The 25,682-nt window shown below is 42.9% G+C and overlaps 1 protein-coding gene across 1 annotated transcript in view; it reads right to left on the reverse strand.

Annotated features, from left to right (window-relative positions):
• The window catches only part of GRIN3A (glutamate ionotropic receptor NMDA type subunit 3A), a 142,289-nt gene extending 118,755 nt beyond the window's left edge, over positions 1 to 23,534 (reverse strand). The window contains exon 1 of the mRNA XM_014056633.2: positions 22,396 to 23,534. Coding sequence (XP_013912108.2) covers positions 22,396 to 23,112 — 717 coding nt within the window. The 5' untranslated portion in view covers positions 23,113 to 23,534. The remainder of the gene's footprint in view (positions 1 to 22,395) is intronic.
• Between the last annotated feature and the right edge of the window lie 2,148 nt (positions 23,535 to 25,682).

A 25,682-nucleotide genomic window follows, 5' to 3' on the forward strand; every position in this document is an offset into this window, starting at 1 on the left:
GCGCTCTTGCCTCACCAACCATAATCCTCACCGCACGTCACTGGAAAATAGCTAGACCATTTTGTAGACAAAATAAAGAGCTTTTCTGTGGGAACCAAGGTCATCCCAACAGGTGGCAGCTGAAGGAGGAGCAGAAGTGATCGAGGGGGCCTGCCACCTGCCACCTCATATTTTTCCAAATATGACCTGTGACTTCTGGGGAGGGAAACCTTTGCTCTTTTAATTACATGGTAACCGTGGCAAACTTAGAGTTGGTTTTCACTGTGCTGATATAATGTATCCAATAAACATGTTCTCTGAGGAACGTTCCTGCCTTGAAGTTCTGATTTCTTTGGATGCGTTACTCGGAACACTGACACATGCTGTGTGCATATATATTAATTCAATATTATTTTATTAATGGATCATGACAGCATTAGCTGTCTTGGTTAGTTAACTGTATACTGTTAACTATATGGAGAGAAACCTGCCTGTCAGACACAGCAGTGGGGATGGAGGAGGTGGGGGGTGAGGCGGCAGCCGGCAAAGAAAGGGGAGAGGAAGAAGAGGAAAGGGAGAGGGGAGCAGGATGGGGCTCCCAGTGGGGGGGGAGGGGGCTGCCCCTCTCTTCTCAAACAAACTCTCTCTCAAATTGAGAGAGAGTTTGTTTGAGTGAAGTGAAGAAAGAAACACACACACACACACACACACACACACACAAATTACTCACAATAAAAAATTATAAATTAAATTACAATATTTTTGAATTCCCCCCCCCCTCCGTCCGATCCACATACCTTTTCCAGCTGTGGATTTCAACTCTCCTCTTGTCCGCCCGCCATGATGAAAATGTAAAATATGTAAAAATAACTTAGGCAAGATTTGCTGCTGCCAGATCAGGAGGCAGAGAACCACGTGCCTCCTTTGCATAAGGAATTTTTCGCCTTTTAACCCTTGCTTAACTCTCAGCAAAGGTTAAAAGGTGAAAAGGAGGCCCGTAGTTCTCTTGCCTCCTCCTACAGTTAGCACTAAGCAGACTTAGAGTCATCCACTGTGACTCTGGAGTGTGGCAGCACTTAGCCTTTTTCCTTTCAATTTTTCTTTTCTTTTCCTCATGACACTGGTGACGCCCCACCTCCCCTGCCTCCCCTGACTGCACATCCCTGCTATTTTCCCCTCATCGTCCCCCCATAGTGCATGGCAACTGTGAACCTGGCTTCATCCAGGTTCCATTCTGAATCGAAATTCAGAGTTGACAGCATGTTTGCATCTAGCAGGTAGAGCAATGGTTCTCAACCCTCCCAATGCCACGACTCTTTAATACAGTTCCTCATATTGTGGTAACCCCCAACCATAAAATTGGTGTCTTGGTTCCTAAGACCATCGAAAATATGTGTTTTCTGATGGTCTTAGGCGACCCCTGTGAAAGGGTCATTCGACCCTCAAAGGGATTCCGACCCACAGATTGAGAACCACTGATGTAGAGTGTGTGTATATTTTTAAAGAGACCTCTGAAGTTGTTTTTTTTTTCTTTGTGTGCCCTGCAATCTCCTCTCTCATCAAACAATTACTTCTTGGAGCTTCAAAGTGCTATTTTGAAAGAAAATTCCGACTGCCTTTCCTAAACCGATTGCTTCGGATTGCAGCATTTCTACAACATTAGGATTTATTATTTGCAAATAGATACCAGATTGTAAGCAGCCTTCCTTGGTAATAGCAGTTCTTGGATTTATTGTCAGTAGACCTTATTAATGCATTTTTTGGTGGAGGGGTAGAAAAAAATGAAGCCGTTATATCAGATTGTTCCTTGCTAGTTTCCCCAGATGCTTTTGTGTTTTTGTTACTGAACTCCTGATTGCTTTTTCTTTTACTCAAAAACAGAAGAGATTTTTCTCTTCCTGGCTGACTACATCTTTTCCTAACTTTCAGTGCAACCCTATGTAGGCTTGGGACGCATAGGCTCAATGGCTAAGATGCTGAGCTTGTTGATCAGAAAGGTCGGCAGTTCGGTGGTTCGAATCCCTAGTGCTGCGGCTCCCGATACTTGTCCCAGCTTTTGCCAACCTATCAGTTCGAAAGCATGTAAAAATGCAAGTAGAAAAATAGGAACCACCTTTGGTGGTAACCTTTGGTAACAACGTTCCGTGCGCCTTTGGCTTTTAATCATGCTGGCCACATGACCACGGAGGCATCTTTGGACAGCATTCGCTCTTCAGCTTTGAAACAGTGATGAGCACCGCCCCTTAGAGTCGGGAACAACCAGTACATATGTGCGAGGAGAACCTTTACCTTTATGTAGGCTTATTCAAAGTTTGGAGGGACATAATTTCAGGATGTAATTATACAGGTATAATCATTGAGGATTTGGCTTAAATAAATGTATTAAATAAATTGCTGGATGGCTTTGCATGAATACAAAGCTCTAAACCAGGAGTTCTGAAACCTTTTGTCACCACACCTCCCTTTAGTGTAATCTAAATGTACAACTTCTCCTAAAAACCCAAATACCAAAATGAACACCAATGAATAATGAAAACAATATGATGAAACTTTGGGAAAGGTGGATTTATGGTAGCAATGTAACTAAAAGATAATTCACACCTCCCCAGGCCTCTGTCTCCACCTTTCTAAGGGAGGGACACCTCACAATTTTGGAATTCCTTCTCTAAACCATAGATTGCAAACATTTTGCTTTAGCACAATGAGTCATTTGTGATGCTAAAGAGCATGGTGGCTCGTGTGGTTAGGACACTCGGTTGGAGATTAGCAATCCTGTGTTCGAGACCGGAATGCTGCCATGGGATGGGGTAAGCTCCTGTCCTTTGCTCAAAGCTCTTGCTGGAGACATGAAAGGAGTCCCCTATAACACTGTTGTCTCCCAAGCAACAGTGATGTCATCAGCTAAGTGCATCTAACACAACTGTTATGCGATGCAATTTGTGATGCTAATAGTCAGAAAATTCCTGGGCTGTTGTGTTGTCTGAACTAAACCTGGCATTTTACTAGTTCATTGTTGCCACTGTGAAAGGGTCTCATACCAGACCAAGGAATGTAAATATACCAATTTTATTTGTGCTTGCTGTTCTCCACTTTCTTCCTCTGCTCCCTCATTCCCAAACCTCCAGAGTTAGGAGCAAGGCCAAGAGAAGGGGGCTGCCTCCTTCTTTCTGTTCACACAAGAATCAGAAGAGCAGTTTAACCCCAGCACTTGTATCACAAGCCGGTGGTGGGATTCAATTTTTTTTACTACCAGCTCTGTGGGTCTGGCTTGGTGGCATGGCATGGCTTGGGGGCGTGGCTTGGTTGGCATAGCAGCAGTGGTGGGATTCAGCCAGTTCACACCTATTCAGGAGAACCAGTTGGTAACTTTCTAAGTAGTTCGGGGAACAGATTGTTGGAAGAAATCTTTTGTTTTTTCCCACTTTACAGGGCTAATCCTGTAAAGAAGGCAGGAAGGAAACATTCTGGTGTTGTTTCTAGCCTAATCTTTATTGCCCTGATTACAGAAACTGCCTCTCCAGTTAACCCTTGTTACATTGTAACAACTAAGGCAAAGTGCCCATCGACCTGAGTGACATTGACTTGGCCACACCCACATTATCACATGACCACCGAGCCCCGCCTATCCAGCTGGTCATTAGGGCAGAGAACTGGTTGGTAAATTATTTGAATCCCACCACTGCATAGCAGGGGAAGGATACTGTAAAATCCCCATTTCCTCCCGATCAGCTGGGACTCGGGAGGCAGAGAATAGATAGGGGTGAAGTCAGTCAGAGGTGGTATTTACTGGTTCTCTGAACTACTCAAAATTTGTGCTACTGGTTCTCCAGAACTGGTCAGAACCTGCTGAATACCACCTTTGACACAAGCCCCTGGTTAAGGCCTGACTTACGAACAACTCTTGTTATGAATGCCTATTACTGAAAATGGTGGCCAGCGCTCTCCTTACGTAAGCTGCTTTAGTACTGAAGCTGCACATTTTAAATATACAGGTAGTCCTTGACTTGCAACCATTTATTTAGTAACTATCTGAACTTACAACGGCACTGAAAAACATGACATATGACCATTTTTCATATTTATGACCATTGCAGCATCCCCGCGATCAAAAATTGGATGCTTGGCAGTTGGGTCATATTTATGACTTCTGCAGTGTCCCAGAGTCATGTCATCACCTTTTGTGACCTTCTGACAAGCAAAGTCAATTGGGAAGCCAGATTCACTTAACAACGTTACTAACAACTGAAGTGATTCACTTAACAACTGTGACAAGAAAGGTTATAAAATGAGGCAAAACTCACTTAACAGTTTCACTAAACAACATAAATTTTGTTTCATTTAGCAACATAATGTTTCATTTAGGAACATAAATTTTGGACTGAAGTGTGGTCGTAAGTTGAGGACTACATGTACAGCTGGTTTTTAGCAGTTTTCAGTGGTTCCTAAAAGCATTGAGAAGCCTCAAAACTTTGTTGGCTTGAGGAAGGATGATGTCATTGGCATGTTTCATAATATGCAGTCTTTTCGTAGCAATAGCAATAGCACTTAGACTTATATACTGCTTCATAGTGCTTTTACAGCCCCTTTTAAGCGGTTTACAGAGACAGCCTATTGCCCCCAACAATCTGGGTTCTCATTTTACTGACCTTGGAAGGATGGAAGGCTGAGTCAACCTTGAGCCTGGTGAGATTCAATCTGCCAAACTGCTGGCAGCCAGTGATCAGCAGAAGTAGCCTGCAGTACTTCACTCTAACCACTGCGCCACCGTGGCTTGTAAGTATGAGTTCTGATTTAAATACTAATTCAGATTAAAGACAGAATAAGTCACAGTACTCGTTCTTAAACTGGGAATTTTCTTTAATCAATTTGCAAAAGCCTAAGCTATCTGAGGTATGCTTCTGGTTTCCATTCCCAAAGACACAAATTGGTACCATAAATCTTGGTTTAAAACATAAGTTATTTTTTAAAACTTAGAAAATGTTCAACAAAAAGATGGATACAGGTGGAAACTGGGCTTAGAGAAAAATGAGTAGGTTCAAAGAATAGAAACTAAGCAAAGGACCAGGAAGTTACGTTTATCCCCTTGAAGACTGACAATTGTGGGGAAATACTGTAGCTATGAAAGGAATTGGGTAAGGAATTGAGTACACCCCAAATACATTGATTCTCATTTTTCATGGTAGTTACAGTCACTGCAAACATGGAATTAGCGAATACTGAAACCTCAGATGGAACATGAGCACGGGTGATTCAAATCTGTTACCACTCTGCATGTCCATGAATGACCATGAAAGGTCCTTGAGTATTGATTTTGCTGTTCCAGTTACATTTAGCAAATAGGCGAATTTGCAAATAGAGAATCCATGAATAATGGATGTAGATTGTAAAATAAAAAATGCCAACATGGTCTAATTTACTAATGCTAAAAGCCTGCATGGACTTGATAAATCCCAAAAAAGTTTCTTAGCCCATGTAATCTCTCATGCTTCCCCACCCTGCACCCTGGAAGACTCTAAATATAAAAAGCCTCTAGTAAACTCTCTAACATCAATAGCCCCTAGTAAACAATGTGGCTAGCTTAACCTTAAAGTGGAGAGACAAATTATCTTTGTATAGGAATTGTAGAGGTAGTCCTTGACTTACAACAGTTCACTTAATGACCATTCGCAGTTACAACAGCACTGAATAAAATGACTTATAACTATTTTTCATACTTATGATCATTGTTCCATCCCAAAAATCCATCCCAAAAATCATTTTTCACACTTATAATAATTGTTCCATCCCAAAAATCATGATCACATGGTTTACATTTGGATGCTTGATAACTCGCTCGCATTTATGACAGTTGCAGTGTCCCAGAGTCATGTGATGTCCTTTTTTGAATTTCTGACAAGCAAAGTCAATGAGGAAACCCGATTCACTTAACAACCGTGCTACTAATTGAAGAACCGCAGTGATTCGCTTAACCAATGTGGTGGGAAAAGTCGCAAAATGGTTCAAAAACTCCCTTAACAAATTTCTCACTTAACAGCATAAATGTTGGGCTCAGTTGTGGCCATAAATTGAGGATTACCTGTATTTGGTCTTTCCTCCAAGCCAAGTGTCCTTGGTGTTACCTCTAGAGTAGGGTGGGCAATTCATTTTCCCAAAGGGTCACATGAGAAATTGGGACTGTGGGGCCACTACCATGGCCCTGCCCCCTGCCATGGCTCCACCCCCACCAGCACTGCACCACCTTGCCTCTGTCAACCCGTTCTCTGTCACTGATGTTGCAGGTCAGACAAGGACAGCCAAAGAACCTGATGTGGTCAAAGGGCCATTAAATGTCCACTTCTCCTCTAGAGATAAAGATATTTTCTGATTGGTGGTGGGTTTTAAATGAGCTTTCTGATTCAACAGGAAACTCTATGGGCATACCTTAAGGCTGCCTAGGATTTGCTTAACTATTGTTTATTAAACAACTGTCTATGGAAATTCTCAGTCATCCAGGTCATGCTTGTCCTAAAGATGCTTTTTCAAGAGGCAAATTGACTTTCTGGTTTTTCTTTGAGGACATTTCACTACTTATTCAAGAAGCTTCTTCAGCTCCTCTTATTAGCCTATTATTAAATAACACAATAATTCATGCCTTTGCAGATTGTATCAAGGCATGAACCAGTGTTTGCAAAGATTGCTGTAAAATACAAACAAGCAAAATCACATTTTGACTCAATTATACTCACGTTAAGCATCAGCAAGAATTTTGGCAAGGTCAGGGCTGTTTGCAGTTAGTTGGCATAGTTCCTTCATGGTCCCTTGAAAAAAGGATTAAAGCCAGGGTTTTGCACTGCAGCCAGGCAGGCAGTCAAGCAAGGAAGGAAATAAATAAATGAATAGAAACCTAATTCTGCAAGGAGTATAAAATTATAGAAACCAACAACACCCATACATTTTACTCTTTTTGCACAAATTCTCCTGCTTTTTTGTGAGGAAATGATGTTCTGGGTCCCTCAGTCACTGCTTCAGGCATTCCAGATAATGTAGAAGATTTGTGAATAGGATTTATTGTGGATGTTTTAAACAGCCATCTTCTTTTGACCCAAATAATTTCAAATGATTAAGAAATGAAATTGCTAACGTTGTAAACACTACCATGTTGTAAAATAGAAGTCTACAAAGCCTTTGAAAGAATCTTCTGCAAGGTGCAATGTTGAAGGCTTGGTAAACAATGTCTCCAGATGGTTTCTGCATGCATGAGCTGCTTTGCTTTGTAACAGTAACAGAGTTGGAAGAGACTTTGGAGGTCATCTTGTCCAACACCCCTGCTCTCGCAGAAGGCCTATACTATTTCTGATAAATGGATATCCAGTCTCTTCTTAAAAGCCCCCAGTAATGGAGCGCTCATGACTTCCAAGGGCAATTTGTTCCACTGCTAATTGTTCTGACTGTTATGAATTTTCTCCTTAGTTCTAAGTTGCTTCTCACCTTGGTTAGTTCCCATCCATTGCTTCTTTTCCTACCGACAGGTGCTTTGGTAAATAAGTTGCCCCCCTCTTCTTTATGGCAGCTCTTCAAGTATTGGAAGATGCTATCATGTCACCCCAATGATGGGATTCAATTTTTTTTACTACCGGTTCTGTGGATGTGGCTTGGTGGGAGTGGCATGGTTGGGTGGGCATGGCTTGGCTTGGTGGGCATGGCAGGGGAAGGATACTGTAAAATCTCCTTTCCCTCCTCACTCCAGGGGAATGGTTACTGCTAAATCCTCATTCCTTCCTGATCAGCTGGGACTCAGGAGGCAGATGGAGGCGGGGCAGTGATGGGTTTCAATTTTTTTTAGAACCTATTCTGTAGGCGTGGCCTGTTTTCTGGGAGGGGCTTGGTGCCCGTGTGACCAGGTGGGAATGGCTTGGCAATCATGTGACCGGGTAAGAGTAGCTTGGCAGTCATGTGACTGAGTAGGAGTGGCTTGGCAGTTATGTGACTTAGTGGGAGTGGCCAGGTCGATGTCACTGAATTATTTGCCCCAAAGAATGACCTACAAAAAGAAGATATAAAAAGTAAATTTATTATTTTGTGCACTTACTATTTAAATAAGAATAATAAGTACAAAAAACAATAAAACAGCTACTTACAGACGAAATATGGCTGTCCTTGCCAGTCTTCAACATTACTAACCACCTTACACACACACTTCCAGCCCCTCTGCCTCTTCCCTCTTCCTGCATTCACTGAGACGTTTTAAAAACTCACAGCCTGTGTACCGCACACACTCTGCTCCTCTGCCTCTTCCCTCTTCCTGGATTCACTCAGACATTTTTAATGGAAGTGGAAGAGTGTGTGCATGTACACAGGCTGTGAGTCTTAAAAATGTCTGAGTGAATCCAGGAAGAGGGAAGAGGCAAAGGGGCTGGAAGAGTGTGTGCTGTGCACAGACTGCGAGTCTTAAAAACGTCTGAGTGAATCTAGGAAGAGGGAAGAGGCAGAGGGACTGGAAGTGTGTGTGTGACAGGCTGTGAGTTTTAAAAACGTCTGAGTGAATGCAGGAAGAGGGAAGAGGCAGAGGGGCTGGAAGTGTATTTGTGTGTGACAGGCTGTGAGTCTTAAAAACGTCTGAGTGAATCCAGGAAAAGGGAAGAGGCAAAGGGGCTGGAAGAGTGTGTGCTGTGCACAGGCTGTGAGTCTTAAAAACGTCTGAGTGAATCTAGGAAGAGGGAAGTGGCAGAGGGGCTGGAAGCATGTCTGTGTGCACACACTGTGAGTTTTAAAAACATCTGAGTGAATCCAGGAAGAGGGAAGAGGCAGAAGGGCTAGAAGTGTGTATTCCTATAGTATCTTCCAGCCCCTCTGCCTCTTCCCTCTTCCTGGATTCACTCAGACATTTTTTAAAACTCACAGCCTGTGCACACGCACACACTCTTCTAGCAGCCCCTCTGCCTCTTTCCTCTTCCCCAACATCCTCCCCCCCACCCCAGCCCTCACCAGTTCTTTCTTCTTCTGGTTCTTCTTTTGAGAACTTTTCTGCAGCATGGTGAGAATGGGCGGGGCGAGTGAAAGAGCAAACGAGGGGCGGGAGCATTCTGGTACGGGGCCTCCTGACCAATAGGTACGGGAAGTTACGTTAAATTTCACCATCCGGTACAGCTGTACCGGTCTGTACCAGTTGAAACCCACCCCTGGGGTGGGGCCAGTCAGAGGTGATATTTACTAGTTCTCTGAACTACTCAAAATTTCTGCTACCAGTTCTCTAGAACTGGTCAGAACCTCCTGAATAACACTTGGTTCTTCTTTTCACTAGACTAGGTATAGCCAGTTCCTGCAATTATTCTTCATTTTCTAAGCTTCTAGGCCCCTAATCATTTCCATTGCTCTTCTGTGGACTCTTTCCAAAGTCTCAACATTTTTTGTTTGTACTGAGGTGACCAGAAAATTGCATTCTATGTGTGGTCTTAGAATAAGGCTTTATAGAGCGGTACTAGTACTTCATGAGATCATGATTCTATTCCTTTGTTAATGCAATTTAGGATTGCATTGGTTTTTTAAAGCTGCTGCTGTACACTGTAGGCTCATGTTTAGAGGGTTGTCCACTAGGACTCTAAGACTCCTCTCATGCTTATTAGTTTGAACCAGGTTTCCACCTAGTTCTGTACTTTCAATTTTTCTTGCTTGAGTGTAAAATCTTGCTTTTCTCTAAGTTAAATTTCATTTTGTGGAATAGAGCCCGGTGAACTAATATAAAACTTCAATCACTCTTCAGCACAACAGGGGAAGAGGTTCAAAGCAGCCTTTCCAAACCTTTTAGAGGACACAGTTGCTTTAATGCCTTGAAGATGGCTTATTCTCTTGAGCTGTAATGCTTGGTGAGGCATTCTTTCATAGCTTTAGCACAAAAGAATATTATAATATCAAACGTTAATAATAATATGCTTTGAGCTAAGCTTGAGCTAAGCTCCTGGTCATTACAAGCCCACATAGTTTTATTGGCAATATCCATTAAATCCACTAGAGTTGGGAGACTAATACATTTTTAAATAAATAAATAAATAAATAAATAAATAAATAAATAAATAAATAAATAAATAAATAAATAAATAAATAAATAAATAGTTCATTGGCGTTGAGTGGCTAATAAACAATTAAGTAGTAGAGATACTCCTCAACTTATGACTAAAGTGGAGCCCAACATTTCTGTTGCTAAGTGAGAGAGTTAAGTGAATTTTGCCCCATTTTACAACCTTTCTTGCCATGGTTGTTAAGTGAATAACTGCCGTTGTTCAGTTAGTAACACGACTGTGAAGTGAACCCAGATTTCCCATTGGCTTTGCTTATCAGAAGGTTGCAAAAGGGAATCATGTGCAGCTGTCATCAATACAAGCCAGTTGCCAAGTGTACCTGAATTTTGATCACATGACTGTGGGATACTGCACTGGTCGTAAGTGTGAAAAACGGTCATAAGACACTTTTTTCAGTGCTGTTGTAACTTCAAATGACTACTAAATGAACTGTTGTTAGTCGAGGACTATCTGTGTATTGGAGTTTGGTGACTAATAAGTTGAAAATAAATAAATAAAGTGATTTGCTACTACCTTTTTCTACAATGCTTTGATGTAGCCTACAGTTCTGGGATCTTCTGGTGGTCTCCTATCCAAATGCAAGCCTGGCTGGAATCTTTTTAAATTGTTTTCAGGACCAGCCAGAGTCAGCTGGGTACTACTTTCTAGTTTAAAGTAGCATATGGTTGGTCTAAATCAAGGGTGTCCAACTGGTAGTCTGTGGGCTGGATGTGTCACACACAGGCCATGCCCACCCCAGCTCTGCGAAGGGAAAAAACATCACAAAACGTCACGTGACGGCAACGTGGTACAACAAGTTTGACACCTGTGATCTAAATCAAATAAATAGTCAGATAACCACAACTTTTCTTTCTAGATTACCATTGCATTTGTGGGCAGACATCATGGACAGTCGGTATCTCTCAAATTTCTCCGGAGGAGAGAGAAATTCTCTAATCATTTTTCAAGAGCAATGGTGATAGTAACCATTACTGCCAGAAATAATGAATAGGGGGACATTTCCTTCCTGAAGTTTTCTCTCGAGATTTAACTGAACTGCAAGAAACTGGAAGCTGCAGATTGATAGGGAGCGTACAGCGCAGAGAAAAACAGGACATTACAACCACTCTTTAACAATCTCAGAATTAAATGCCACCCAAATATCACATGCCACTCCTGAGATTTTCTTCACTCCTTTGAATGTGCTTTGAAAGCCAATTCTCTTCCATCAAACTGAAATGAGAATTGGTAGGAAAAATGCAGGGACGTTTCTTGGTAAGCAGGGAGGTGACACGGGGCTGGATCCAGGCGGTTGTTGCCGCCTCCCTTTGGGAGGGGGTCTTTCCCCCCACATTAAAGGTGGCGGTGGTGAGACCCCTCCTGAAGAAACCATCTTTGGATCCAGCTGTCCTGAACAACTATCGTCCAGTCTCCAACCTCCCCTTTGTGGGGAAGGTTGTTGAGAAGGTGGTGGCCTTTCAGCTCCAGCGGTCCTTGGAGGAAACCAGTTATCTAGATCCATTCCAGTCAGGCTTCAGGCCTGGCTACAGCACGGAAACCGCTTTGGTCGCATTGACCGATGATCTCTGGAGGGCCAGGAATGGAGGTCACGCCTCCATCCTGGTACTCCTTGACCTCTCTGCGGCTTTCGATACCATCGACCATGGTATCCTTCTGCGACGACTGGGGAAGGTGGGGGTGGGAGGCACTGTCTTACGGTGGTTCTCCTCTTACCTCTCGGACAGGTCGCAGTCGGTGTTAGTCGGAGGGCAGAGATCGACCCCTAGGCCCCTAACGTATGGGGTGCCGCAGGGTTCAGTCCTGTCCCCCCTTCTTTTTAATATCTACATGAAACCGCTGGGTGAGATCATTCGACGGCACGGGATAAAATACCACCAGTATGCGGACGATACACAGTTGTATCTGTCCGCCCTGTGCCAACTCAATGAAGTGATGGACGTGATGAGCCAGGGCCTTGAGGCTGTTAGAGACTGGATGGGGGTTAACAAGCTTGTACTCAATCCAGATAAGACCGAGTGGCTGCTGTGCTTCCCTCCCACTAATTGGCCAAGTGTTCCATCTCTCAGGCTGGGGGGTCAAATAGTACGCCCCTCAGATAGGGTTCGCAACTTGGGAGTCCTCCTGGACCCACAGCTGACTCTTGAACATCATTTGTCAGCTGTGACCAGGGGGGCATTTGCCCAGGTTCGCCTGGTGCACCAGTTGCGTCCCTACCTGAACCGGGAGGCTCTCACAACAGTCACTCATGCCCTTGTGACCTCTAGGCTGGAATACTGCAACGTGCTCTACATGGGGCTGCCCTTGAAGAGTATTCGGCGACTTCAGCTGGTCCAGAATGCAGCCGTGCGAGCGATCGTGGGTGCGCCTCGATTCACCTACATAACACCTATCCTCCGCAAGCTGCACTGGCTGCCTGTTGATCTCTGGGTGCGCTTCAAGGTGCTAGTTGTCACCTACAAAGCCCTGCATGGTATTGGATCTGGGTACTTGAGAGACCGCCTACTGCCAATTACCTCCACTAGACCGATAAGATCCCATAGACTAGGCCTCCTCCGAATTCCATCTGCCGGCCAATGTCATCTGGCAACTACCCGGAGGAGAGCCTTCTCGGTGGCTGCTCCGACCCTCTGGAACGTACTCCCCGTGGAGATTCGTACCCTCACCACCCTCCAGACCTTCCGCATAGCCCTTAAAACCTGGCTGTTCCGACAGGCCTGGGGCTAAAAGACTTGCAACCCCACTCGAATGGTATGACTGTTGTGCTTTTTAACGGTGTATGGTTTTCATGTTTGTAACTTGTCTGTTTCCCGCCCCCCCTTGAACTGTGAGCCGCACTGAGTCCCCTCAGGGAAAAGGGCGGCATACAAATAAAGTAAATTGAATTGAATTGAATTGAATTAAGTAAGAATATCAATTATCAGCTGCCTGAAAGATGGAGCTACGATGCTTGGAGACCAAGCACGTTTCCAATTTTAATTGCTCAGGCCTCTCCAAGAAGAAAAGACACAGAGGTGTTTGTATTGTCTCTGTATGAACAGCATTTAAATTGGGAAAACAACGCATGGGAAAATCCCACTTGCAGATATGGAGTGTTGCTATGGCTCTGATTTTATTTATTCATTTTATTAATTTATAATATAAAATACAAAAAAACAAAAAATAGTAGGACAATTAGAGAGGAAGAAGTGAAGGGAAAAGTGTAAGGAAAAAGGAAAGAAAGAAAGAAAAGGCATTGACTTCCAACTCCCTTTGGTGCAGTAGAATAAGATAATAGCATCAAACCTCAATGTTTTACTTTTACTTTTACATCATAGTAAAAACTAGACATTTCTGTAACAATAAACAGTAAAACCCAAAATCAAAGTTTCATTTTTTCCCCATCTCAAGCACAAAACCCAGAAGTGGTTTCCAAGTAGAAAGAAAAGTAATTTCTTCTTAATCTCAGAAGTCAATTTAGTCATCTCTTCTAACTCCGTCAACGTTTTCAGCCATTTTTCCATTGTGGGAATCAAAGTGTCCTTCCATTTTTGTGCATACAGTAATCCTGCTGCTGTCAACATATATAACATCTATGGCTCTGATTTCAAACACCTCCACCTCCTTCCCCAAATAAAAAAGAGATACAAGGAAGAGATTGTATGGGGAAGTAAAGCTGGAATTGCTGTCTGTACTTTGGAAGAGTACAGACAGAAATGTTTTCCATTTACCTTCCCAGGGCTCAGTATAGCTCATGCTTTTCCCCCCCCCTCAAAAGGATATAAAAGTTTATGGCCCTAGAAACCTGAGAAATATGCTCGTGCATGCATTCATTCTTACAAGCATCCAAGCTGGCATTCCAGCTACTTGACTAATTGAGTCACATCTGGTGTCCAGAGGCAGTCTCACCCCACCCAGAGCCTTAGCTTGCAAAAGCTAATGCTAAAACAGAATGTTGTGTGTGTTTAGGAGAGAAAGGAGACAGCAAACAGCCTGCAGGTGAGGAAGTGAGAGGTAATATTCTGGAGACTGATAGCTATTACAGGCTAGTCTATCAGTCAGTTGCAAGGACCACAAGCTATGTTCCTGGTGGGGTTCCTTGTCTGGAGCCTCGCTTGGAAGCTCAGCTGGAATGCTGGAAAGCAACACTGCTTAAGAGCAGAGCTTTGAATGGATCTCAGCAGCACCTAGAAGAGGGTCTATGACCTGCCACAGCCAAGTCACCATGGCCAACTTGCTACAGGACATATCCAATGCGTCCTGCTCACCTTAGCATGGGTCTCTAGTCTCACCCACTGAAAATCCCCTGGCGCCCCACGGGCTGCTCAGGCTTCAGCTCCCCTGCGAGTGGAGTTTCTTTTCCACCTCCATGCAGAGGAAGTCCTACTGCAGAGCGCAAGAGAGAAAAACTCATCATGGCCATCTTGCCACAGGACAACTTGCTGCAGGATAAGAGTTACACTAATATCAAAGGAATGGTGAAATTAAAGAAAGGATGCAAAAGAAAGGAGAGAATCAAGTGTGAACAGCAAAAATTAAAATAATTTGTATTTATTTTAAATAGTTAAATAGAATTGTTAAATTGTCCCACAACAAGTTGTCATGTAGCGAGTTGACGGTGGCGAGTTCTCCTGCCACATGTTGGCTGTGGTGAGTTGGCCACAGTGAGTTTGCTGCAGCAAGTTGGCTGTGGCAAATTGTCTCATTCCCCTTAGAAGAAGCAACCACACTGAAAAAGGACCTTAATCCCAACTAGTGCAAGACCTTTTGGAGAAGGGAAAGGTTGGGTGCTACTTTGTGGACTTTGAGACTTTGGTTTGAACTGAGCCTTAACAGACTGAGTATAAAGCGCTGAGTATTAAAGGCATACAGCTATGCGGCAACATCACCATGCAAAGTTATGGAAGGGTAGAGTTGACCCAGAGCTCAATAGTTGTTGGGCTGCAATAAAGGACTGTATATAGATTTGCTACATTATGTTATTCCAGGCCTTGTAGAGCACAAAACTCTTACACTCCTGTCAATTGGTTGCCCTCATCTTGTCTATTCTGCCTCTGAGGTTCAATAGCTTCTGTTTACATTGGTACTTTAATCCATAGAAAATTATTTAAACAAAGAAAAAAAAATCCCCAGATTTCTGGGAAGATGATTCCAATAGCACATTCTAAGCTACTTTGGTGCATGCATGGAATCAAGGCAAGGATGCACAATGAGTCAAACTGGAAGCTAAGCCTCTTTAAAAATGCCCTTGCAGATTGATACATCTTTTCATGTGAGAGTGGCAGCAATAGTTTCTGTTGCATCCTTGGAGATGAACATCTTTTCCCTGGGAGAGCTGAAAGAGTGATCTTGAGTGGATTAGAAGATTTAACTCCAGATAGATAGATAGATAGATAGATAGATAGATAGATAGATAGATAGATAGATAGATAGATAGATAGATAGATAGATAGATAGATAGATAGATAGATAGATAGATAGAGCCAGCCAGCCAGCCAGCCAGCCGACAGACAGACAGACAGACAGACAGACAGACAGACAGACAGACAGACAGACAGACAGACGCCTTCAAGTCAACTCCTGGTGAACAAGTCCCTGCATTTCTGGCAAAGTTTTTTGGGAAATGAATTGCCTTGTGTTTCTTCCTAGGATTGAGAGAAGGACTAGCTAAAGTTCACCCAGACGCCTTTGTGCTTATGGCAGAACTAGAATTCCCGGTCACCCAGTTTCTAGCCTAACACTTTAACCAATACCCTAGCTGACTTGAGAGGGGGGGAGGGAGGGAGAGAGAGGGGGGGATGTCTGGAGCAGATTCCTAAATACATTCACATTTCTACTGAAATTATATTGGCATAAAACTCTCTTCCTGAAAACAAGACTTTAAACTATTTCACATACATACCTGTCACCATCTACAGCAGGGGTCCCCAAACTGGGCAACTTTAAGACTTGTAGACTTCAATTCCCAGAATTCTCCAGGCAGCAAGTTGCCAAGTTTGAAGACCTCTGATCTACAGAGAACATCCCAGAAATCTTCCACTAGGATCTTTTCATTATATTCATTTGGTATTTCCCCCCCTAAGTTTGAACTCTGAAAAAGATGGCCTCTTAGCTCAGTGGTAGCTGTCCTGTATACCAACAATCCCAGGATAATTTCCTAGCAGGTGCAGGTTGAAAAGCACCTTGAAGCCTCAAGTTAAGAAAGTGTGTCATTAAGGCCAAGAACTGGAGTGAGTCCAGATGGAAGAGGCTTGGCTGAAAGAGAAATTGGCCCAAATAGAACCAACTTGCTTATGCTGTAGATTGAAGATGTTCCCTTCCTTCTCTGATACTCAGCAATTTAGTTTCTATCCTCAGTTCCCATTATTGTTTAACCTATTTGTGCCAGAAGGTGCATATGTTTTCCCAGTTTCTACTCCTGAATCATTAACAAACAAGCTGATTATTTTGTCTCAGCTGAATCACAGAAATTAGGCTTTGGAGGCTAACTTCTTCGGGGTCCAAGGATTCTAATGATACAGCTTTAGCCCCTTGCTTTAGAGGTTAGAGCACAAAATATGCCAACTATCCCATAACCCATTTCCATAAATAGCCTATTGAGAACTGCCACAGAATCAAGAGACAGAAAAACAAACAGTAACATCATTATACTGCTTTGCAGGCAAGCTCACTGCAAATGAAGCTGTCCTTTATCAGCGTCTGTGCTCATTCTTCTAGATTAGCGATGTACTACTAGCACATGTAGAATTACATGCACAGGCTAATAACTCTCATTATTAAATACGACCAGGCCAATTTTGCAATTTATAGTAATTCCGAGTAAAATTACTGGCTCTGGGCCTGAGATATAAAGTTGCTTTATGGTCCTGGAGGATGAACCTATTTACAAAGCCATCAAAGAATCCTCACCAAAGTGGTTGATCATTCTGGACAAAACAACTATACTAGGAAATCAAATGCTTTGGAGCTAAAAATGTTAACAGTGTAGCTTAAAATGAAAGATTGATACCAAGCAAGAGGAAAGACGCACGCTGAAGTTTTAGAATGGTATACTCTATTGTTGAAATGTGGCCCCATTGTCAAGGCTAAAGATACATACAGGTAGTCCTCAACGTATGACCACAATTAAGCCCAAAAATTATATTGCTAGGTGAGATATTTGTTAAGAGAGTTTTGCCCCATTTTACAACCTTTCTTGCCATGGTTGTTAAGTGAATCACTGCAGTTGTTAAGTTCATAACATGGTTGATAAGTGAATTTGGCTTCCCCACTGACTTTGCTTGTTGGAAGGCGCAAAAGGGATCACATGATCCCCGGATACTGCAACCAGGGGTGAAATTCAGCAGGTTCTGACTGGTTCTGGAGAACCTATAGCGAAAATTTTGAGTAGTTCAAAGAATGAGTAAATACCACCTCTGGTTGGCCCCAGAGTGGGGTGGGAATGGGAATTTTGCAGTATCCTTCCCCTGCCACACCCACAGAACCGGTAGTATTTTTTTTTAAATTTCACCACTGGCTGCAACTGTCATTAATATGAGCCAATGGCCAAGCAACTGAATTTTGATTACATGACTGTGGGGATGCTGCAAAGATTACAACTGTGAAAATTGTCATAAGTCACATTTTTCAATGCTATCATAACTTTGAAAGGTCACATAATGATCTGTTATAAGTCAAGGACTATCTGCAGTGTAATGGGGATGTAACAGAATTTCAAATTGTATTATAAATAAAAAATAATGAGGACCAGCTGATGGTTGAAGAATAGAGTGTTAATCTAGCCATTACAAATATACAAATATAGATACATATTTCGAGTGGCATGTTTGCTATTCAAGGTGGTGCAGTGGTTAGAGTACTGCAGGCTACTTTAGCTGACTGCTAGCTGCAGTTTGGCAGTTCAAATCTCACTGATTCAAGGTTGATTCATCCTTCCAAGATGAGTAAAATGAGGACCCAGATTGTTGCGGACAATATGCTGACTCTGTAAACCTCTTAGAGAGGAGTGTAAAGCACTATAAAGTGGTCTAATTTCTACCAGTATTGCTATTACTATTGGGAAGAAGTTCAACTGGTTGCTAACAGAAAACATGCATGGCATATTTATGGCCATTCATTTCCAATACCATTTTTCACAAACTATGTTGATGGAGCTACCTGCAGTTCAACAATCTTTGGAAGGCTACTAACTTCCAAATCCTGGGTTATTACCTCCTGGATGAATCCTCATCACACTAACAGGAGAGAAGGGGCCTTTCTCCTGATATCCCAAAACTAGCCAGGAACATGTATCCCAGCACCAGTTCTTGAAGTTAATCCGCAACTCCTAGTCTATAAGAATGGAAGTATTATTGAGTTTTCAACCATGGACAAAGCTTGTATAGAATCTTCTGTTATTTATACATGAACAGCTTTGGGCAAAAGGTAGTCAAATGTTGGATAGAATGCTAGCTATAACTTTTCCTAGTCTTTCCTAGACTTTAGGATCTCAGATGCTTGAATATTCCTACTCAAATAGGTTCTTCTAATTATATGCTACTGCACATATTTCTGAAGCATGGACTTGATGTTGGCTTCCTTGATGCTTTTCCACCATTTGGATCACCTCTTGTAGCCCTACTCTTTGAGCTATGTTCTTGTGGGACATATACATTGAGCTATGTTCTTGTAGGACATATACATTAGCACAATATCCAAGAACAGAGCTAATTGGGATGGCTATGGTTGGATTGAAACATGAGCACCTCATAGAAGCTAAAAGATGACATAGCTGGATAAACTGACAGGTTAATTTCTAGTAGTAATTACCCTAGAGATCAGAGGAGTGTCATGGCAAAGGTGATAGGGCCAAGGAGACCCAAGGAAGGTATAAATCTAGCAATAAATAAATACATGAATGAAGTTATATAAATTCAGCTTGCCTATAGAACAAATAAAATTGAGTTGACAGAATCCAAAGCTACCTGGTTTAACAGTGCTTTTCATATAAACTCCCTCCTGTCCATCTAAAATTATTCTGCATTTAATAAACTTCCACATTACAGCAAGGAAGAAGTAGCATCTGTGACATTTGTGTGAGGAGCACTAAAATATTTTTTCCGATGCAATTTAAGGTGTAATATTCCTGAAACCAATGTTTTTGATGTACATTAAAAGTGTCAGTTTTTGGTAAAAAAGGAGACAATTTTTTCTCTTGATTCATTGCAACTGCATGGACATGTCCATGCCTGTTTCTTGGCAACCTTACAGAATGGAATTGCCATTGCCTTCTTTTTCATTTCCCAGTCTAGTCTATAAGCACAATATTTTCTAATGTTGTCCTTTTAAAGCAGAATTGCAGTTCTGCTTAACATTTTCAAAATCAGAATCAGCCAATGTCAGCTTGTGCTGCTGCCTGCTTGCAATCAAAAATGTATGTGTCTCTTTTACATAAAGACTGAAATATGTACATGTGTATTTATATATGTAGGCATGTTAGTATGTAGTCCTTGACTTAAAACCACAATTGGAATTGGAAGTCCCACTGCTAAGCAACAGAGACGTAGAGCATGAGTTCACAGGAACTCACTTAGTGATGGCAATTCTGGCACTCCCCATTGCCATCGTTAATTGAATTCCACCAGTTGCTAACTGAGGATCCACTCCAATCCAAGCCATTCTGAGCTTGGTCCCTCCAATCCTCAACTCTGCCATTTTGGTCAACTGCACCCTGCCTTGCAAGCTGGCAAGCAGTCCCAGAATTATGCAGCTCTACATGCAGCTTGTAAATCAAAGGAAATACAGATTAGTAACAAGTAAAGTTACAAATTTGATTGAGCACCTTTCTCAAACTTTACTTTTCAAAAATTCTCAAATTCATAGAGTTGTCAAACTGAAGATTAAATTTAGAAGAAAGTTCCTAATTTTACCATTGTCTAACATGTTGACTAAAGAAATAAAAAGATCTCCAATTTAGAAGCGGTGGCTATCAATTTAAGATAGAAATATAATTTTAACTTTAAAAAAGAAAATGTAATTTTTTACAATTGCATCCCATCTTTTTCCTTCAGGAAACTCCAGGTTAGACACAAGGGATCTCCCTTTATTTTATTTTTGATAAATGACTTTTTGTGGGTAGAGAGAAAGATAATGCCTGGCCCCAAATCACCCAGTTTGATGATTAAGTAACTGCTTGAATCGGGGATTTTCTGATCTGAGTTCATGACTTTAACCATCATGTCACATGCTTTGGAGCACTAGGTCAACACTTAGAACCTGCATTTTTAGACTTAAATCAAAACTTCAGCATTTACTCTTAAATACCCAATGTGGTTTAGTGAATTTAGAAGCACCATGTCTGCAAAGAAACTAGAGAAGTTAGTAAAGGAGAAGCTAAATATGAATCAGTGATGATGTGTGGAATGCCTAATAAATAAATAAATGTGTTGATGCAATTTTCATTTCCAATCTAGAAACACTGTGCGTTCTTTAGTTGAGGAGAAAGTGTTCCAATTTTGTTCTGCTTTAATCTGGTCACCCTATAAATTTTTTGTCCAATTTTAGGCATTGCACTTGAAAAAGGTTATTGACATACTGAAATGTATTTGAAGAAAGGCTATGAAAATAATGTAAAGATCAAGTCCTTTGAAAGTAGGGGAAGAACTTGGATGCAGAGGAGAAGGAGGAGGAGGAGACCATTTTTAAAATTAAGAACAATCACATATTCTAATGTTTCTGAGTGTATGACTTTAAATTACATATACACATTCTTCAATGAATGAAAGTACAGACTGCAATGGAACATATTGTTTTAGAAGATGTTGGTTTTTCTTCTCTCTATGAAATGTTTAAGATTTAGAGATGTGTGATTCTGTGATATCATAATTATACATGTAGTTTTAAAGCAACCTTACAATCTCTGTATTGCATAGGACTTGTCAATATATTTACGATGTTATCCTTAATAAATTCCCATATTCCCACTCTCCATGCGTATGTACATTACAGTCATTATATCATCCAAATCTTATCTATCTTTATAATAGAAGTAAATCCCACAGAGTTAAATAAGGATTGTTCCAAAGTAAATAGTGAGGTTTGTAATCTTAATCTTCCCAATTCGTCAGTTCTCCAAGCTGGAGAAGAAAAAAGTCTTTTCAAACTTTGAACTGACTTTTTAGTAGTAAGAAAATAATATAAATTGGGCTTAAGGAAGAGGGAAAATAAAGCTTTCACAAGTTCCAATAAGCTGCTAATTCGTATAATATTGCCTTTTCTCAAAACCTAGTAGTCAAATCACTAATGTCTGGTGATTGTTCCTAGACACTAAATATAAACTGAAGGCACAGATATGTTTCCTTTTTACAGATATTTGAAGTTGCTCAGTTTCTTGCTTCCATTATTAATAGCCAAGCACCTCAAATACAGTGTTTTAGTTTTGTAATACACTTCCCAGAGTCACTTGTCTGAGAGATGAGTGGCTATATAAATTAAATAAATAAATAAAATAATCTCATCATTTTATTTGGTTTATACACAAACCAAGGAATTAATTTTCTCTCCCTCCCTCCCCCTCCCCCTCCCCCTATCCCTATCCTTCCCCCCCCCCTCCTCTGCCTCTCTCTGCTGGAATATATGTAGCTGCCTTTCTTTTCTCAGTACATTAAATGATCTCAGAGACATGGAATAGGGGAAACAAAGACACTTTGAGAAGTTTAATCTATCCTGCAATCATCCACGATATTTGCACAACAAAAGTAAAGTATATTTAATTTATTTGGATTGGATGGCTCTCCATCTGAATTCTCTGAGAACATGCAAAGCCTCCGAATTCAGAGTTAATTAGAGTTGAACACACACGCACAAGCAGACAGGCAAACGTGCAGATACATTCATCCCTATTTCTCTTATGCGGTGGAAACAATCTGAGCACAAATGTCGTTTTAGATCTTCAGCAACTTCACCTGGTGGAGCAAAGACTACCTTTCTAACTCGGAGAGAGAGAAAAAACCCAGTCCAAGTAAAAATTCAGCTTCTCAAGCAGTAATACAGAACGAGCGGCGTTCACCGAAAGGATGGTTGTGTTGGATCGATCGGAGAATGTTGTTGAACTCGGCTTTGTCCCGCTGCAGCACCAGAATTGGCTGCTGGGAAGCATTACACGCTGTCCATGGTACTGAATTCTGAAATCAGCTTTGCAAACTAAAGGCAACTCGCCGAATTCTTACATAGGAACCGCCCCCCTCCCGGCATCCCTGCTGGAGATCTTAAATATTTATCGCGGATCCGGGAGCGTGGGTCCTCTCCATGTCGCCACTTCTCCGCGCACATTCACAGAGGCAAGATCCCAGGTCTCTCTCCCTCTCTCCCTCCCCTCTTCCCGTCCTGATCTCCCGCCGTCCCTTACCTGACTCTTTCGAGGAAACTCATTGAGTACGATGCTGATCACTGGAATGTGCAAAGCGGTGGCAACGAAGTCCATCTGTAGGATCTCGCTTCTGCTCTGCGGAAAGGCAAGAATGGCCGAGACGCCTTGTACCACCACAGTGTGGCAGATGCTCTGCAAGAAGGAGACCGGGTCGTTGCTCCAGGAGGAGGCGCTGGGCGAAGAAAAGGGGAAAAGAGGTAGATCGCCCAGGCCCGCCTCGATAGCCATCACCACTTCCAGAGAAAGGTTGTAAGGCAGAAGCCCCTTGACGCGGTTGAGGTTCTCCGCCGCCAACAGGAGCGCCTCCCTCGGTATTAGAGGCAGTTGTGGCGCCTGGTCCGGACTCTCTTTGTCGATCAGGTTCTCCGTGCCCAGGTTTGCTCGCCTTCTCACACCGATCCCCGTTTTCCACCTCTCTGGAGTCCCGGGGTCCTGCGACCCAGATTCTTCCCCAGCAGAGTGGCTTCGAAGCAGGATATCATTGTGAGCTCTCCAGCCTCCTGCCCCGCCTTGGAAGGCAACCCAAGGTTGTAGGTGCGCCGCCCCGATCCTTACCGTGTACCCGATCCGTTTGAGGATCCGGCAAGGCTGCGGGTGGCAAGAAGAGAGGGGCACCCCGGCCAACACGAGGGCACAGGGCGGCGGGAACAGCAGACAGACTCTGCTCAGGAGCCACCAAACACTCAGTCTCCACATCACTGGAGAGCCAAATGCCCGGCACGTTAGGAGAAACCCCCTTCTCCCTATCTGCCTTCCCACCTCAGACACCTCCCCCTCCACCGATGCTAGGCGCTCCTCTCTCAGCCGGTCTCCCACCGCCAGCCATACAAGTTGCGGGGCTCTTCAGGCCCCTCGGAGGCTCCCCAAACCTACACAGCCGATTTCCTTCCCTGCTTCAGAAAGATCTCCCGCAGACTTCTCCCGGTGGCCGCCTAACCAGACTGGGCTCTAAGGATTAAGATCCATTCCGTTCTATCCCTGGAGTGTCATCGCCACCCTTCGGGGCGATCTGCTGGATCTCCATGGCTCGAATCCACCAGAAGAACCGACCCGGAGATCCAGATTTTCAGACGCCTCTGAGGAACGCAAGAGGCAGGATCCCACCCTCCAGAGACGCCCCATCTCCCTTGGGCCACTTCCCCTTTCTACTCGCCGCTTCTTTCCCCCACTTCTTCCTTCCCCTCGTTTCCAGTCTTCTGCCTTCCCTTGGCAGTTTGTTTCCAAAGCTCTTGTCCAAGGGAACACAAAGTTGCCAAGCAGGAGGGTAAGCAAGTAGCAGCGACGCTTCTTCCTCGTCCGATGGAGCTCCAGTCGGTCGCTTCGCTAGCTAAACACCCACTGCCTGCCTGCCAAGACGGCTTTGGAAAGGCGAACAGGTAGCGCTCTGAGCGGGACAAACGCCCCGCGAGGAACGCTGGGAGTTGTAGTCACCCTCGCCGGACTGTTGGAAGTCTCCCTAGCACTGGGGCTTTCTCCAAACGCTTTGCTGTAATTCGCATTTAGTGTGCTAGTGGAGCCATGTTTTAGGAGTCTTTTCTCTTCTTTCCCTATTAGGATCTGAAGGGAAAAAAGGACGCAGTTAAGAAATTCTACTCTCACCCACACCCCACCCCCTTTTTAAGGATAGAGCAAAAATACATCTCCAAACGTTTTATTTCTTGCTCCAAACATATATTCTCCGGCAAGAGATTTCCCTTTCCTCCAGATTCATTTTCCGTGAGAGAGAGAGAGAGCTGCATGATGAGAAGGAGACATTCAAGAAGACCAGTCAAAGTGATCCCCTGTCCTTTTGCTTTTTTGGTGACTAACCAAGGCATGGGGGAAGGGAACGATGAGTGGTAGTGGAAATGGAGAGGATCAATTCCAACAACTGGGAAGAGAACAGGAGACTCTATGGAGCACTTGTGATCCATCAGCCCAGGAGGTGTCTATCTCATTCCTGCTCTCATTCCGGTTCCATAAATAGTAGTAAGAACCTTCACAGTATTTGACATTCTCCCACCAATTATATTATCCAGTACTTTCTGTAGAGAAAACTGTGATGCTGAAGATAGGGCACTGTTCATACTGTTCATCTGAGACTTTATACGTCTGATTGAGCTACCCCTCTGAAACAATGGAGTAGTCAAACAAAAGGGAAGTCTCCATTAACGTGAAGCTGATAGTTTATTATGGCAGAACTAAGGACATTGAATTGAATTGAATTTGAATTTATTAAAATTTATAGGCCGCCCTTTTCCCTGAGGGGACTCAGGGCGGCTCACAATCACAAGGGAGGGAAGTGCAACATCAAAAACAAAACAAAATGTGAACAAAGAAAAAAATAGTAAAACGCAACTTTCGTTCAACAATCAAACACTCGGGCGGGTGAATTAGGAACCTATCCCCAGGCCTGCTGGGAGAGCCAGATCTTGAGGGCTGCGCGGAAGGTCTGGACGGTGGTGAGGGTACGGATCTCAGCGGGGAGATCGTTCCACAGGGTCGGAGCTGCAACAGAAAAGGCTCTCCTCCGTGTAGTCGCCAGTCGGCATTGACTGGCAGATGGGATTCGGAGGAGGCCCAGTCTGTGCGATCGAATTGGTCGAAGGGAGGTAATCGGCAGGAGGCGGTCTCTCAAGTACCCAGATCCACTACCATGGAGTGCTTTAAAGGTGGTCATCAGTACCCTGAAGCGCACCCGGAGACCAACAGGTAGCCAGTGCAGCTCGCGGAGGACAGGTGTAACGTGGGCGAACCGCGGTGCGCCCACTATCACTCGCGCGGCTGCATTCTGGACTAACTGTAGTCGCCGGATGCACTTCAAGGGCAACCCCATGTAGAGCCCATTGCAGTATTCCAGCCTAGAGAGACATCACAGACATGAAACCATATATCCAAACTGATATTCCTTTTTTGTTGGGACACTAAACACAATCATTCTGCCCTGCAGGAAGGTGTTCATGCTCAGCTCCTTTAAGTTAAGAACACCAACAACAAAGAGAAGGAGCCTGAACAAGTAGACAAAAGTATTTCACAGAGATAATGTTTGCTAGGAAAATTTGGGAGTGAATCATACATCTATAGCCAAGAGTTTGGAAAACAATCAAAATTGTTCCCTGTTCCTTAAATTAATCATTTGTATTGAAAGGAAAATTAATATCAAGCTCATATCTGTTATGTTCTCTACTTTTTAAATCTACAGTATATATATATATATATATATATATATATATATATATATATATATATATATATATATATATATATATATATATATATATATATAT

Source organism: Thamnophis sirtalis, unplaced genomic scaffold (genome assembly GCF_051295495.1).
Source record: "Thamnophis sirtalis isolate CommonGarterSnake01/CBP01778 unplaced genomic scaffold, rThaSir2_p1.2 scaffold_5, whole genome shotgun sequence".
Classification (NCBI taxonomy): Eukaryota; Metazoa; Chordata; class Lepidosauria; order Squamata; family Natricidae; genus Thamnophis; species Thamnophis sirtalis.